This window comes from Trachurus trachurus (genome assembly GCF_905171665.1).
Source record: "Trachurus trachurus genome assembly, chromosome: 18".
NCBI classification, from domain to species: domain Eukaryota; kingdom Metazoa; phylum Chordata; class Actinopteri; order Carangiformes; family Carangidae; genus Trachurus; species Trachurus trachurus.
Genome location: NC_139909.1, coordinates 6993030 through 7010209, shown reverse-complemented (window position 1 = coordinate 7010209; position 17180 = coordinate 6993030). Strand labels below are relative to the sequence as shown.

At 44.7% G+C, this 17180-nt stretch overlaps 1 protein-coding gene across 1 annotated transcript in view; it reads left to right on the top strand.

Annotated features, from left to right (window-relative positions):
* The window catches only part of exoc6b (exocyst complex component 6B), a 126452-nt gene that overhangs the window by 51395 nt on the left and 57877 nt on the right, over positions 1-17180 (top strand). Inside the window, exons 11-17 of the mRNA XM_083993347.1 lie at positions 146-266; positions 433-504; positions 2568-2665; positions 5853-5958; positions 6043-6152; positions 14002-14113; positions 16700-16834. Coding sequence (XP_083849473.1) covers positions 146-266; positions 433-504; positions 2568-2665; positions 5853-5958; positions 6043-6152; positions 14002-14113; positions 16700-16834 — 754 coding nt within the window. The remainder of the gene's footprint in view (positions 1-145; positions 267-432; positions 505-2567; positions 2666-5852; positions 5959-6042; positions 6153-14001; positions 14114-16699; positions 16835-17180) is intronic.

The following is a 17180-nucleotide window of genomic DNA, read 5'->3' as shown; positions in this document are numbered from 1 at the left end:
AACACTTTCAAAATAAAACAGACCTTCAGAATAAAGCGACATGAGTGACATCTTTTGGACGGACAGTGTGTGTATAGAGACGTTGTGTGTGTGTATAGAGGTTGTGTGTTTCCTCTGAGGTGATCCAGATGTTGTTGTTGTTCAGGTTCTTCGTGGTAGAGGACCACGTCCTTCACACCACCCAGGGTCTGGTCAACAGAGCCTACGTGGAGGAGCTGTGGGAGCTGGCCCTGTCCAAGATCGTGGCCGCCCTGAGGACACACTCAGTGAGACACACACACACACACACACACACACACACACACACACACACACACACACACACACACACACACACACACACACCTGTCGTCCACCCATCCCTCTATCCATATAACAACACACACAAACATACAAACACTGTCTGACACACACACTGCTCTGTCTGTCCAGTCGTACTGCGACGACCCCGACCTGGTGCTGGACCTGAAGAACCTCATCGTGCTGTTCGCTGATACGCTGCAGGTACGTGTGTGTGTGTTTGTGTGTGTGTGTGTGGTCATTTCTGTGAAACGAGTTCAAAGCTTCTTTTTTTTTAAGAGGTTTTACAATATATATGGAAAAAAGAGGGAAAAAAGAACATTAAATAAAAGGGCACAGATGGAGAAAATAAAATACACAGGGGGAAAACGAATTAATATGACGTGTACATTTTAAGAGATTTTAAAGACATTTCAGTTCTTTTAGTTCTATTTACCCACAGTCTTTCCTTCATATCATAAAGCATAAAGTACCACATGTACTCAAACAAAACAAAACACTCAATCAACATTAGTAAATGCTACCTGTGTCCTGTTGTGATGAGGGACCTCTTATTCCAGATGAGTTGTGCATTTCCTCCAGTATGTAGTGAATTTATCCATGCACAGGTTCAAGGAGAAAGGCCGTTTTTCCATATCGTCATATATTTCTTTCACAATTGCAATCCACTCCTCTTTCGATGGGGACTCTTTTGATAACAACCTTCTTGTAATAGCTTTTTTACTGGCTACCAGTGTTATTTTAATCAAATATTTATCAGTGACATTGATTGTAGGGGAGATATTGAGTTAAAAGCTTTTTGTGTTTTTATAAAAAAAGAAATCGAACTGAGTCCAAACTTGAGACAGAACTCAGCTTTCACTGTACGAAGCAACGTGGATGGAGTGAGTGTGATGGATGAGTGGATGGAGGGATGAGGTGAAGGGGATGTGGGTGAGGTGAGTGAGTGGAGGGGTTGGATGTGATGGATGGAGGAGTCGGATGCCCAGACGTCGTTCAGGTGAAGTGATGAAGTGATGAAGTGATGGTGAACGGCTGAAGACCCAAACACCAGCTCCAGTTTCCTGATCCGTGTGAAGACGTAGACGGACGGACGGACGGTGTCCACCCACACGTGTCCGTCAGAGACGTCAAACTGAACCACGAGGAGAAACAACAGACTAGAAAATATTATATAATATATAACATTTTAAAAAATATGTCAAAATTAGTTAATAACACACTTAAGTGGCTTTTAAAATATCATATTTAATCTAATAACATTGTTAAAAATGAAAAGAAAGGACGTCAATCAAACAAACAAACGGGTCCAAACTGAGGTTTACTGAGGTTGGTCAGAGATTAAAAATGTTAAATATAGCAACAACCTTTTTTTTTTTTGTGATCAACTTTTTTTATTTATTTATTCATTTGATTTGGTTTAAAGATGACCAAACAGTCCCTACGAATCATTATTGAACATACAAACAATCCTCCATTATCCATAATAATATGTTATCTTAACTGTGCAACCAAAAAATGTCTGTTCTCTTCCCTTTTCCAATACTGGCACCGTATTTTTGCAACTGAAATCTCCAAGTTTAAGATATCCACAAATTAACTTATCCGCAGGTTTTTAAAGGTTTACTGCCGGCTGGTTACATTCTTTTTAGGAGATAAATGCTGGTCTCATTGATGAAATGTAACAATTGTGGCAGTCGCATTAGTTTGCTTGAATTAAAAGTGAAGCTTCATGTGTGAGCAGAGCAGCGCTGCCTGGGGGCTCTGGAGCCTACGGACAGAAACCACCACATTTACATCAATGAATAAATGTTTTACAATGAACCAATCAGTCTGCATTAAATTAAATTACAGTTTTTTTAAGTTAATATGGTTTTGAATACAGGATTTGTGGCAAAAGCTCGTCACGTCTGCTTATGTGAAAGCCAGCAGAGACGACTGATGACGTATGTGATTGTTGAAGTGGTGTCCCAATTCGTAGGGGTTGACTTTAAACCCTACTCCTTGTAGCTCCGTTTCAAGGGCGAGGGTTAAGGGCTAGGGGTAGGGATGAAAAATAGAATTGGAATTGGGCACAAAAGTCCGAACCAAACGATGTCGGTGTAGAGGCTCCTTGTCCTATCAAAGAGTCTGGATCGTTGATCGTTTCTGTCAGTGTTGAGTTGTGTGATCAGAGCAGGTCTGGTCCGGTCCAGACAGTTTGAAACATCTGATTTAAAACTTTCTGGTTCTGGTCCTGATCCTGGTCCTGGTTGTGTGTCCTTCAGGGCTACGGGTTCCCGGTGTCACAGCTGTTCGACATGCTGCTGGAGATGAGGGAGCAGTACGGAGAGATCCTGCTGAAGAGGTGGAACATCACCTTCAGGTACACACACACACACACACACACACACCTCTACACACACACACACACCTCTACACACACACACACACCTCTACACACACACACACACACACACACACACACACACACACACACACACACACACACACACTTCAACACACACTTAAACACAACAGTGTTGGTTTGTGGGAAACGTCCCCGTTCTGGTTTTGAAGTTTTCTTTACGACCAGCGAGAGAGGAAGTGTTTTAGAGTGAACGTCCGGAACATTCTCTGCCCTTCAGAACGGGTGGTACCCTGACCGAGAGAGGGTGTGTGTGTGTGTGTGTGTGTGTGTTCAAGTGTGTGTGTGTGTGTGTGTGTGTGTGTGTGTTTGCACTTACATGCCATTGTTTCACCATTGCTTTTTGTCCAATGACACCAGTGGGACTTAGAGCAGCGAGAACAGACAAACAAACACTCTCACTCCCTCTCTCCTTCCTCCCTCTCTCTCCCTCTCTCTCTCTCTCTCTCTCTCTCTCTCTCTCTCTCTCTTACACTCACACACACACACACACACACACACACACTGGGGAAGCCACAGGAATGTTGTGTTGTATTGTTGGAGAGAGAGCGCTCTCCGGTTCACGGCCTCTCCATGGAACGTTGGAACGTCCGAACTCTGGAGCGCCAACAAGAAGAGGAGGAGGAGGAGGAGGAGGAGGAGAGGGGGATGAAGGGAGAGGAGGGAGGGGGGTGGGGGGGTAAGAAAACCTCAGGCATCAGAACGACGACCCCCAATGTGGTGATTGAATGTCTTGTGTGTGTGTGTTTATACAGTTTACTTGACTCTTGTTGACACAGATTCAAACAAGAAGCTGGAAATGTTCCTCCGAGGTTTCAGGTCCAAAATGGACGACGTATACTATCCATGATGCCAGATTTGACCCAAAGGTTAAAGGTCGACTGGACAGAGACCTGTGCTGTGTCTCAGTTTGAATATTTCCATACTTACAATAACTATTTTGATAAAGTAAGTGCGTTCACACAATATCAAAAATGCAAATGTGCTGTAAGGATGGACACTTCCCACCCTCCATGTTCACCGTGTTGGCTACGTAGCGGAGTTTAATATAGTGTATGTAAATAGGCCAATGTTTTCCGCCAGTGATGCCCCTTTTCCACCGAAAAGAACCGTCCTGGTGCTTAAAGGGATAGTTCAACATTTTGGCAAATTGGCCCATAATTGCCATAATCCCTATAGTCATAGCAGTAGGTTTGTTACCTTTAATTGTTGGTGCAAGCTATTTTTTGAACGGCGGAGCAGAGCCGTGAGCTGCTCAGAGCTACGCTACGGAGGCTAATGGGATTTCTTGGTTTCCCTCATCAAACTCATCAAATACACAACGACAATTAAAGGTAACGAACCTACTCAACAACCTAATGAAGAAACTGATATTGAGTGAGTGTTTCGACTTCCTGTATCTGGCCCTTCACATTAAAAGCCCTCTAGCCTTTCAGTCACATAGATTTTGACTTAATTTTTACAAGACATGACTCCAAATGTTGTTGTTTTTGTCTTTTTTTCCCCCTGACCAATGAAATTTAAGTCAACTAATGACTTCCTGGTCAACTAACGCTTGGTCGACTATTTGGGGCCAGCTCTAATACGACAGTGTACTCATGGAAGTATTTGATTTGAGACACAGCTCTTGAGACTGTGGAGGCCGCTTTAAGTCCAGTGAACGCATCGTCATGATCAAGTAAACCGGTCTGAGCCGGTCTGAGCTTTCTGACCTGGAGCAGGAAGTAGCTTCAGAAGATCCAGGTTGACTGTGGAGATAAAACAATGCTCAGCCATCACAGCAGCAGCCTGAACTGTTGATGAGTTCAGACCGGCTGGATCCAGACTTCTCATGTTGTTGACACCAGAAACTCTGACCCGAGTGTCGCAGTCCGAAATCGAGACTCAGTCAGACCAGGAAATGTTTTTCCAATCTTCTACTGTCCGGTTTTGGCGAGAGGTGGCGGGTCTGGCCGTTCTCCTCTGACCTCTGGGCATCAACAACAAGTCTCTGTCTCCCAGAAAAACCTGCAGCTCTCTGGATGTTTTCTCTGCTTGTGCATGAAAAAAAAAACATCCCAGTAGATCAACCAACACCTTTTGAAACATTAATGCTGCGTTCGGGAAAACTCGCAACCGGGAATCTCCCAGCGTCGAAGCGTTCGCCAGAATAACCAGAAACATGGTGAACCGAGACAAACTTTACATTCAAAGTGCTTCACGTAAGGCATAAAAACATTACAAAAGGCACAAAAACAATTTGAAAAGAGAACGTTTTAATCTATTTTGGCATTTAAATCCATTTTAATCGATGTTTTACCATTGACGGAAGTTGGGGTAGATTTTTTTCTCAGATTTTGCCGAGTGGGAGCTCCGACTTGAGGTGGCGTTAGCGGGCGCGAGGCGATAAGTTTACATACAAAGTCAATGTAAAGATGCAAATAGATGCAAATTTGTGCCGACAGCGCAAATGGAGCAAAAACACGAAATTTGCATCATTCGCTTGTTCGCGCAAGTTCAAAATATTAAACTCAAGCTAAATATTTGCGCGAATGTCGCGAGTAAAAACAAATATTCCAGCGGACAAACTCATCAGAGCATCAGCATCGTTTATTTCACTCGTGTCGACTTCAATCCTCGTAAAAATTCAGATTTTATCAGATAAATTCTCACTCAGATCTTTTATCCTATGGTTTGTTACACTCGTTATTAACAAATCTAAAAGTCTCTAAAAGGGTTTTAGCTGAAAATAGGAACTTCCTGAATTTGATTTACTGACAGAAACTCACTACAAAATAGTTAAAACTTTAGATTTTAACTTAACAGAAATTGTTTATGCAGCTACTCTAATGTACTAATATTTGTCTTTTACAGTTTTTACATTTTTTAATTTTAAAAAGATGCAAACAGAAGTAAATTTGTGCCGACGACGCGATTGGCATGATGCGAATGGAGCAAACACACGAAATTCGCATCATTCGCTTCTTCGCGCAAGTTCAAAATATTGAACTCAAGCGAAATATTTGCGCAAATGTCGCAAGTAAAAACAAATATACCAGCGGACAAGTTGAAGTTGAACAGTTGTAGTTTGGGAGTTTGGAGTCGAACCTTTTTCTGTCTTTTCTAATAATTCCCGTTATGTTGTGTGGCTCCTTGTGGTCTCCAGGCAGGTGTTGGACCAGGACAACTACAGTCCGATCCCCGTGGCAACAGAGCAGGAGTACAGACACTACACTGCCCAGTTCCCCATGCAAGACCCCGAACTGGACAAGGTAAAACAAAACAACAACAAACGATCAAGAAAAGATTGAAATAAAATCCTGAATGAATGTGTTTGTGTTTTTTACTTCCTGTAGCTTCCCTTCCCCAAGAAACTTCCCTTCTCTGAGTTTGTGCCAAAAGTTTACAGCCAGCTCAAAGAGTTCATCTACGCCTGTCTGAAGTACTCGGAGGACCTGCACCTCAGGTACAAACACAACACAACACAACACAACACACCTAAAGTCTGATAACAACTAGGTCTCTCAGTCTTCCCCCCAAATCAGATTTGTATTTCTAGTGCTTCTTATGTTAAATATACAAATTATATTCAAATTTGTAATGGTTTTATTTTTTTTTTCATTATATTTCCACCTATAGCAGCTTATTATTACGTCCTACGTCAACTAAAGGGCAGTTCAACCAAATCTGTTTGTTTAAAGAGGATCTAAGCAGGATTTCTCCCGTGGCTATGCTACATTTTTACCTTCATTAAAGCAGAACTATGCAGGATTTGGGCTGTAATTATTGTGGCTCAGAGTCACTGTGATGGTAGAGTGACCTATTATGAGGTGAATGGGGTCTAGGCCAATGCGCCCCCCCCCCCCCCACTGGCTGAACACCGCACTTGCAAGATCAGTCGTCCGTCTCGGTGTCCCAAATCTCATCAATGGATAGAACTATCGCGAGAAACTGCCTTACGGCAGTACGAGATAAGAACGCAGATGACGTCATGCATGTCACGAATCGTGATTGGTTTGAGTTCGTAAAGTCGGAGGAAACCATGGAAACATGAAATGTTTAGAAGTTTGGCTTGTGGCTACACGGAGCTAATGCTAACACGGACGCACACACACACCATGGATCTTTTATAAGATAATGTAATGACACACACACACGCCTTCGCGTTTTGGAACCTTTATTCATGTGTGTGTATGTCTGTGTCTTTGTGTCTTTGTCTGTGTGTGGCCGTATTAGCGTTAGCGCCGTGTTAGCGTTAGCTCCGTGTTAGCATTAGCTCCGTGTTAGCAGGGCTTAGCAAACACCGCTCTCTACCTTCAGCAGTAAACACAAGCACGTGTAGGGAGGGGGTGGAGGGGGTGGCGGCGGCAAGTTTTTTTTTTTTTTTACGACAGTGACATGTGCCTCCTAGAACTGTGGGGGAGCCCCGGAGAGGGAAAAAAAGAGAAACCAACGAAGGAGCGAGCTATTTCCGGTCGACCTGCATAGTTCTGCTTTAAAAAGCTCTGTAGTAATTGTGATGGTTAACTACATGACTTGTGACTTATTACCTGGCGTCTCAGGGCTGAAAACCAACCTTGGTCGCTCCATTCATTGATTTTTTGCCGGCTTTGTTGTAAACAAATGCACATGGGCGAGAGGAGCGGAACCAAAACAGCGGAAAAGCGAGCAGACTAGGAATAGTTCCCCTTTAACATCTGCAACACACTGAAGTTTTACCAACTCAATATAAAACTTCAAGGAGGAAAATCGGAATATTATAAGTAGTGGTTCAACGGATCACAGTGGCACGCAAGTGGTCCGCGGATCGATTGATAGAGAAAAGAAGGTGTGTGTGTAATGTGGGAACATGTAGGAACCGCTCCAGCTGAATAAACGGGCAATTAAAAAATCTCAGCTTGTATATTTGAAGCTGCAGCTCCACGTCGCGCACAGAAATAACAAAATTACATAACAAAAGTTGGTTTTATCAACATGTTTACTGCCACGAATGTCGCGACACACAACGTTAATTTACGTCGCTGTGGAAGGCACACGTCAGTTTCCATGTTCGAATGTTCACCTTTTTTAATATAATTTGAATTATATGATAACAACGTATGATAACGACGTGTCTACTGGTTGAAGTCGCACAACATTTATTATCGCTATGACAGATTTTACGACACAGAAACAAGACGAAGTGTTAATAATAATGGAATAATGTAACGTTCAAGAAAGTCAAATCAAATCAAATAAACTTTATTTCTCCGATAAGGGGAAATTTGTCTTGGGCAAGGTGAAGTAAAACATGTAAAACATCCATACAACAATCCAGACTTGAGGAGTTTGGGAACTCTGTGTTAGTTTGTTTGTTTGAATCATGTATCAAAGCAACTGAGCCGTGTAACTGAGGAAAATCTGAGTTATTATTATTATTACATGTTGACGGAAACCAGCAAATAACACACACACACACACACACAGACACACACACACACACACAGATGCAGCAGAGTTTCCTGGTCGATTGGTTCTTTCCATTCTGATCTGGGATCTTTGTCTCATTAGATCTGGCCTCCGCAACAACACACACACACACACACACACACACACACACACACACACACACACACACACACACACACACACACACACCGCAATCAAGTCCAGCTTCTGTTCCATGTTCTGTCGAGGTTAAACAGTTAAACCTCCTGAGTCCGTGTGTGTGTGTGTGTGTTGGTTGTGTGTCCGTGTGTCCGTGTGTGTGTGTGTTGGTCGTGTGTGTGTGTGTGTGTGTGTGTGTGTGTGTTGGTCGTGGATGATGGAAGAATTATCTGAAACAATGCAGCTACTTTTCTAGCGGAGGAGACGAGACGAGCAATCAGGAAACAACTTCCGCTGTCCAGAAGAATTTCACCAGGCTGGGACGCAGCCAGACACACACACACACACACACACACACACACACACACACACAGAACAACATACGTGTGTGTGTGTGTGTGTGTTCTCCGTGGGGGCTGGGAACCGGGGAGGTGCCATTGATCCGTGACCGGCGGAAGAAAAAGAGACAGAGCAGGAGGAGGAGGAGGAGGAGGAGGAGGAGTGATTGGAAAAAGTCGTCTAATCAAAAGAGAAGAGGAGGAGGAAGAGGAGAATCAGTCTTTGTGTGTTTGTCTCGGTCGTGATGATGGGATGTTGAAGCGACGATCCAGACGGAGAGACACGACAACGTCAAGTTAACCTTCAGTCTGGTTCAATCAAACCTGGATTTAAAGACGTAAACAACTGGATTAACTGGTTAATATCACAAAAAATAACTTTAATCCAACAGAAAACACTCACAACGTCACATAAACAGGAAGAATTAAACACAGAAAAAAGGAATAGTTCACTAAAAAATGAAATTCAGTCATTATTGACTCCCCCTCATGCTGATGATGAATACTCCGGAGTAGTTTTTTATTCCTCAAAGTTCATCTGGAGACCCGGGAGGCCGGTTCCTAGTCCAACCAAAACTTTACATGAGAGTCAATAGCGCCCGACACAAAAACGTCCATAAAACTACACAACAACCATTTAATCTTCCTCCAAACTGCTCGTCCACTGTAATCCAAGTGTCCTGAAGGGAGATAGTCCAGAGTTTACTTGAAACGACCTCATTTAGGACATTATTACAGCCTAAACAGTCCTGGATTGTGCTCTGACGTTCACACGCGTTTGACTATACAGTATCTCCCTTCAGGACACTTGGATTGCAGTGGACGAGCAGTGTGGAGGAAGATTAAATGGTTTTTGTGTAGTTTTATGGACATTTTTGTGTTGGGCGCTATGGTCTCTATGCACAGCTCCACCACTTCCTGAATTTAAGGCAGGTCCTTCATTTCCTGTCTTACATTATTGGACAAACTGATTAATCCAGGTGTGTCTGACCATTGTGACTACTCAGACACACCTGGATTAATCAGTTTGTCCAATAATGTAAGACAGGAAATGAAGGACCTGCCTTAAATTCAGGAAGTGGTGGAGCTGTGCATAGAGCCTATTGACTCTCATATAAAGTTTTGGTTGGACTATGAAGCGGCCTCCCGGGTCTCCAGATGCACTTTGAGGAGTATTCATCAGCATGAGGGTGAGTCACTAATGACTGAATTTCATTTTTTGGTGAACTTTTCCTTTAAGCCAAGCATAAAGAGTCTGTCTTTCAAAACATGTCTGTTTTTCTTCCTTCTTGGACATAGTTGAGAGGAACAGGAAAGTTGCGTTCAGCCGCAGAGAAAACGTAAAAAAAATGGCGTCTTTAAACGCATCACAGAGGTTTGGTGTGTAGTCGATCACGGACGGTTTCCATGGAGACGGTCTGGTCCCGGTCCTGGTTCTGGTTCTGGCGGTCCGACTCCGTCTCCCAGACAGAACTAACGACTCGACTGTTTGACCTGGCTGCAGCTCCACCCGCCCCGATCCGGTTACCGCGGCTACACGCCTTCCTGCCCCGCTGCAGACACACACACGCACACACACACACACACACACACACACACACACGCTGGTCCGGATGCAGACGGGACGGTGGTTATTGATCCTCTCCGACCTCCGACCTCTGGTCACAGCACTGATTTGGTGGAAAGAGTTTCATGTGTGTGTGTGTGTTCTGCTACTTTTCTGCTTTATGGGATGGGACAGGAGACACACACACACACACACACTGAGTCTGATCCACCAGGAATCGAACCTGCGATCCTGCTCAGAAAATGAAACAAATGTAAAAACACAGACGACGACTGATCCAGATTTTATTATGTGTGTCTGTAAGAAGGAGGAGGAGAAGGAGGAGGAGGAGGAATAGGAGGGGGAGAAGGAGTAGGGAAGATGAAGAAGAGGCGGAGGGGGAGGAAGAGGAGGAATAGGGAAGAGGAAGAAGAGGAGGAGAAGGAGTAGAGAAGAGGAAGAGAAAGAGTAGGGAAGAGGAGGAGAAGGCATAGGGAAGAGGAGAAGGAATAGGGAAGAAGAAGAAGAAGAGGAGGAGGAGAAGGAATAGGGAAGAGGAAGAAGAAGAGGAGGGGAAGGAGTAGGGAAGAGGAAGAAGAAGAGGAGGGGAAGGAATAGGGAAGAGGAGAAGGAATAGGGAAGAGGAAGAGGAGGAGGAGAAGGAATAGGGAAGAGGAAGAAGAAGAGGAGGGGAAGGAATAGGGAAGAGGAGAAGGAATAGGGAAGAGGAAGAGGAGGAGGAGAAGGAATAGGGAAGAGGAGAAGGAATAGGGAAGAGGAGGAGGAGAAGGAATAGGGAAGAGGAAGAGGAGGAGGAGAAGGAATAGGGAAGAGGAAGAAGGAAAAGAGGAGGAGGGAAGAGGAAGAAAAGGGAAGAGGAGGAGTGAGGAAGAAGAGGAGGAGAAGGAATAGGGAAGAGGAAGAAGAAGAGGATGTGAGGATGAAAGTGTTTTCAGGACGTTGGGGTCAAAGGTCACCGGTGTTGTGATGACCTCATCATAACACAGTTCTGGCCTTGTTGCTACGGTAACAGCATCTCTGTTATTAGTTTGTTACCATGGTTCAAACCTTCACCTGAACCTGGAGGTCAGAGGTCATTATCCCATCATGCAACACAAACACACGTCGTCGTCGTCGTCGTCATGTTTCAATTAAACTTTATTGCTCTACGATGTGTGATCGATAACAAACAGTTCAGTTCAAAACCATCAATGAGCTGTTTGAGCCCGAGAGCAAAGCATGATGGGAAACGCTGTCCGACTGAACCTGCTGATGTCTCAGGTCACGGACAGAGAGTTGGTCGCCCTGGAGACCACATGACACACACACACACACACACACCAGGCTGCTGTGTGTGTGTGTGTGTGTGTGTGTGTGTGTGACGCTGTGCAGACTCACATACCTGTGGCTTCCTGCTTCTCTCTGCTGACTCGGCTTCTTCTGTCGCTGCTGACGGGATATTTATAGGAAAACTCCTCCTCTTCCTTTTCTTCCTCTTCCTCCTCTTCTTCCTCTTCTTCCTCATCTTCCTCCTCTTCCTCTCTCTTCTTCCTCATCTTCCTCCTCTTCCTCTCTCTTCTTCCTCCTCTTCTTCTTCTTCTTCCTCCTCTTCCTCTCTCTTCTTCCTCTTCTTCCTCTTCTTCCTCCTCTTCCCCTCCTCTTCCTCCTCCTCTTCTTCCTCTTCCTCCTCTCCTCCTCCTCCTTTTCTTCCCCCTCTCTCCTCCTCTTCCTTCTCCTCTCCTCATCCTCATCCTCTTCTTCTTCCTCCTCCCCATTCATTCTCCTCCTCTTCCTCTCTCCTCCTTCCTCCCTCTCTCTTCCTTCTCTTCTCTTCCTCCTCCTCCTCTTCCTCCTCCTTTTCCTCCTCTTCCTCCTCTCTCCTTTTCCTCCTCCTCTTCTTCCTCATCCTCCCCCTCTCTCTTCCTCTTCCCTATTCCTCCTCCTCTCTCTCTTCTTCCTCTTTCTCCTCTCTCCTATTCCTCTTCCTTCTCCTCTTCCTCCCTCTCTCTTCTCCTCCTCTTCTTCTTCCTCCTCCCCCTCCTCCTCTTCTTCCTCGTCCTCACCGTCTTTCTTCCTCTTCCCTATTCCTCCTCCTCTCTCTCTTCTTCCTCTTCCTCCTCTTCTTCCTTTTCCTCCTTATCCTCTTCTTCCCCCTTTTCCTCCTCTTCTTCCTCCTCCTCCTCCTCCTCCTCCTCCTCTTCCTCCTCTTCTCTCTACTAAATATCATGAAACTGGATCTGGATTCTGCGGCGTGTGTGTCTATATTTATAAGTGTGTGTGTGTTCAGAGTTCACTAGCATACGTTGACTTCTTGCCACTCTACACACACAGACACACACACACACACACACACACACACACACACACAGTTTCTGTCCACTCTGCACTTTCTGTCGCTCCAGGAATTTTCCCCCCTGCTCCGAATCGTCGGAACGTTTTTAGGATTCCTCCGTTTTTCTGGAAACGGAGAGAGTTTGGAATTCCAGCTCTGTGTGTGTCTGTGTGTGTGTCTGTGTGTGTGTGTGTGTGTGTGTGTGTGTGTGTTGAATTCCAGAGACTCACAATTTACTGATTTGGTTGGAATGTGTTTGTTACCCACTCGGCTCTCGACACACACACACACACACAGAGAAAACGATCGCTTACGTTTCCGCTGATTATCCGTGTGTGTGTGTGTGTGTGTGTGTACTTGTGTGTCGCCGTCTTGTCTGACACACACACACACACACTCCGTGGGGCCTCGGTCGGTCCGGTTCAGCAGGTTGGAGCCGTTGATACCCAATAAATAAAAAGAAAGAAAAAAAGAGGGAAAAAAAAAACAGCAGGTGATGATGATGATGCTGCTGCTTCTTCGCCGGCGGCCGTAACCATGGCGACCCCCCGACGGACTCGGCAACGACTCCGACTCCTCCGAACATCAGCAGCGTTTCAAACACAACAGAACCCGAGAGCCGTGATTATCGCTTTGTTTTAACAACGAAACACGAGCGGCTTCGTCCTCCACTGGAGACTCTGCTCATTCAGTCAGCCTTTACTTAAAGGGATAGTTCAACATTTCACCATAATCTCTATAGTCATAGCAGTAGGTTCGTTACCTTTAATTGTCGGTGCAAGCTGTTTTTAGAACGGCAGAACAGAGCCGTGAGCTGCTCAGAGCTACGCTACGGAGGCTCATTATGGGATTTCTTTGTTGGTTTCCCTCATCAAACTCATCAAATACACAATCCAACAACTCCACAACGCTCTGGTGGACAAGTTGTGAGCTGCACATTCACCACGCTATGAGAGTGGTGGTGCGGCTTATACTCAGGTGCGCTCCATAGTCCGAAAATTACGGTAAATGACAGTAATCCATTACTTTATAATTAGTTACCCCCAACACTGAAGTTCGAAAGGTTGCCACTACGGTTGCAGCTCGTGTTGGTGTTAAAAAATATTGTGACAGTATTAAAAAAGGTATTAAGAATTTCTGTATAAACCCTGGTTTGGTATCGGCAGCATTTAGTAGTAACAATACTTTGAAATAAGGCCGGTTTCGACCAAAAGTCATCTATTTAACCATCACAATTACTCCAGAGCTGTTTAATTAAGGTCAAAATGTAGCAGAGTTCCTCTTTAACTCATCAGAGACTCATGAAAACATGAAAGTGTCAGGAAACACAAACACAATAAAATAGGAAACAGGTTTGTCACCTGAAAAACGAGTTCTTATCAACATGTTAACTTTGTTTTCTTTAATGTTTAAGTTGTTGAAGCAGCAGTTTGATGATGATCTGCACATTCACTCATCTGTGTGTGTGTTTCTATGTGTGTGTCTGTGTGTTTCTATGTGTGTGTGTCCTCAGCTCCACGGAGGTCGATGATATGATCCGCAAGTCGACAAATCTGTTGTTGACCAGAACGCTGAGCCACTGTCTGCAGTACGCCATTAAGAAGAAGAATGTCGGCCTGGCAGAGGTATGTGTGTTTCTGAGTGTGTGTGTGTGTGTGTCAGTGTGTGTGTTTCAGTGTGTGTGTGTGTGTTTCTCTGTGTGTGTGTTTCAGAGTGTGTGTGTGTGTGTGTGTGTGTGTGTAACAGGCTCGTGTTGTTTCTCCCAGCGACTCCTCTCTCATCGTTTCCAGCTCGTTCACCGACACAAAAACAGAGAATTAAAACACACAGAAACACCAACAGTCACTTCCTCTGCTCTGATTGGCCGCCGCTGCTGTTGTGACTTTCACTCCTCGTGCCGTCCGTTTCCACGACGACGACGACCCAGGAGACCAAACACTCAAGAACAGGAAGCGATGATGATGATGTTGTTGTTACGTTAACAGTAACAACAGGTCGTCATGTTGTTACCTGAAGTTTAACCACCTCCACGGCGCCGAAAGGAAACTGTTAAGCACACGTTTTTATTGATATTGTAGCGTCCGACCCGACGTAACAACAACAACATAACACAAACTTATCTGACAGCTCTCACTTCTTCTTCTGCTCCTCCTCACTCACTCACCTACACACACACACACACAGCTGTTTTCCGCACACTCACCCCGGCCCCTCAGTTTCTCATCCAACCATACGCTACCTGCCCGTACACATTCACAGTCAGTCAAATTTCACACAACTTAAACATCATAACAAGAACATTACTGCAGGGTCGCTACAATATTTTCAGTTGTGCAGTCGGCTGTTCTATTAATAGTAGCCGTGTTTCCACTGCAGGAGTTCCTGGTAAAAAGAAGGAGGGGGTAGGAACTTCTACAGGAACCGTCCTCTCACTCGGCCCTCTCGGTGGCCATGTCTTCACTGCAGACAGGACCCACCGGGTTGTTATGGTGACAGTTTCGATCATTGCACGGTCGTTGTGCAGCGTTTTTTTTTTTTTTTTTACTGCTCTTGTTGTTGTTATTGTTTTTCTGTCAGTAAAGACACTTTCTTAAAAAAAAAATTGCCGTCTCGAAATCCCGCGATCACCTATTTTCTTTTCTTTTTTTTACCAGGCCTACTGCTACTCTCGTCTTTTACTGAGTTATTCTCTCTTTTTTCCGGCCGTTTTTCCGTTTTTAGTAACGTTGGGTTGTAAAAATGCATCTTATTTCGGGGCTTCCTCTTAGCGTCACATGATCCTGCTTTGAGTCTGACCAATCAGCACAGAGTAAATCTCAAGCCCCACCAGGACTTCTTCAGGGCCGATCCGAGTACCTACCCACAGGCAGGGACTCGGTTCGGCCCCGTAAAGGTTCCTGTAAATGGCCCTGTGGGGGAGGTTCCTCCAGTGCAGACACGCACCAACGGGGCTGGCCCCGTAAAATTACCCCCAAGTTCCTGCAGTGCAGGGTATCCACGGGGTCTTAAAAAGTATTAAAAGGTGATAAATCAATTTTGGGAAAATTAAGACCCTTAAAAAGTATTAAAAAGTCTTTTCACGACTTTATAAAGTCTTAAAATTTCAAGGTATTTTTTCTGAATTAGCTTCTGAAAGAGTTTGAGTCCTAAAAAACACTGTAAAAGTGTGTGAATTTATTCATTTTTATTAAAAAACAAAGATGAACCGGTACATAAAAAAGAAAAGAAGATTGTTGTTTTTGTTTTTTGAGAGTGGAGCAATGTTTGTGATAAACTTTGCCTTTGATTTATTATCCTATAGGGGCTGTGTCCACCAGACGCGTTTTCAGCGCTCTGGGCGTCTATTTTACATTCAAACCCTATTGAGTTGGGCGCTCACAGCGCTCAGCGCCCTCAGCGGTGAAACGCCCTCGGCGCTTGCTTCTTTTTGTCGCGGCGCTCAGAGCGCTTCCAGTTGAAATCTGTTCAACTTTTAGAACAGCGCCGCGCTCGTCAATGTCACTTTTCCCCACACTGACCAATCAGAATCAAGAAGGGGCGGGACATACGTTACCGACAGCAACACAACCGGAGACGTGGCTCGGTTTATATCATGACCCACACTTGTATTGAAGGTAGGCCGACCTCAGGGTCCATGTCAAAAGCTGCCGCTAATGCTATTGTGTATTTCTGACACTCGTTGTAGTGTTTACATTAAACAAGGCAGGAACACGGAAGTGTCAGAGGACTCGTTTTGTAACCTAGCAACAGCGGCATTCTGACGAGGGAGAGAGAGAGCGCTAAGCGCTGGGAAAGCAGCGCTGAGAGGCTGTCAGAGCTGAAAGCGCGTCTGGTGGACACAGCCCCATAGCCTATTTTGAATTCTGTTGTATCATAGTGGTCTATAGTCTTTATCACAAACTAAAACTGTTCAGTTAAAAGTGTCACTGATGTAAATGGTAACAGCTTGAAGCAGCGGTGAGGTGTTGAAAAGTATTGAGAAGGTCTTGAAAAAGTCTTAAAAAGGTTTTAGAATTAACTTCAAGATTCCTGTATAAAGCCTGGAGAGGAAACACGCCTAATGAGCAACGAGTCCCATTGCTACGTGGCATGATGCGCACCAGTGTTTGTAGAGCCTGGTTCAGGGGTGCAAACCCCTCCCCCGCGTTTGCAACCACGGGTAAAAACATAAATCGGCGCCCATGATGACATCACTGTCTCCTCTCCGTCAGCTGGTGCAGGTGATCATCAACACCACCCACCTGGAGCAGAGCTGCCACTTCCTGGAGGAGTTCATCTCCAACATCACCAACGTCCCGCCGGACACGGCCAACGCCACCAAGCTGTACGGCACCTCCACCTTCAAGGTACACACACACACACACACACACACACACACACACACACACACACACACACACACAGAGACACACACACACACACACACACACACACACACACACACACACACACACACTGAAACGTTACCTCACCACTAGGGATGTCACGATTATTATCATTTTCTTACGATTGTTGTCAGAGAAATAATCACAGTACTACAATTATCACGATTATTCTGCATCAATTAATTTCACAACACTATGAATGTGTAAAATCAAATATAGTCAAAATATAATGACATTACTCATTGTTTACACAAAATATTTCAAGTATCTATTAACATATGACCAATTCTTAATCCCTAGGGGAAAT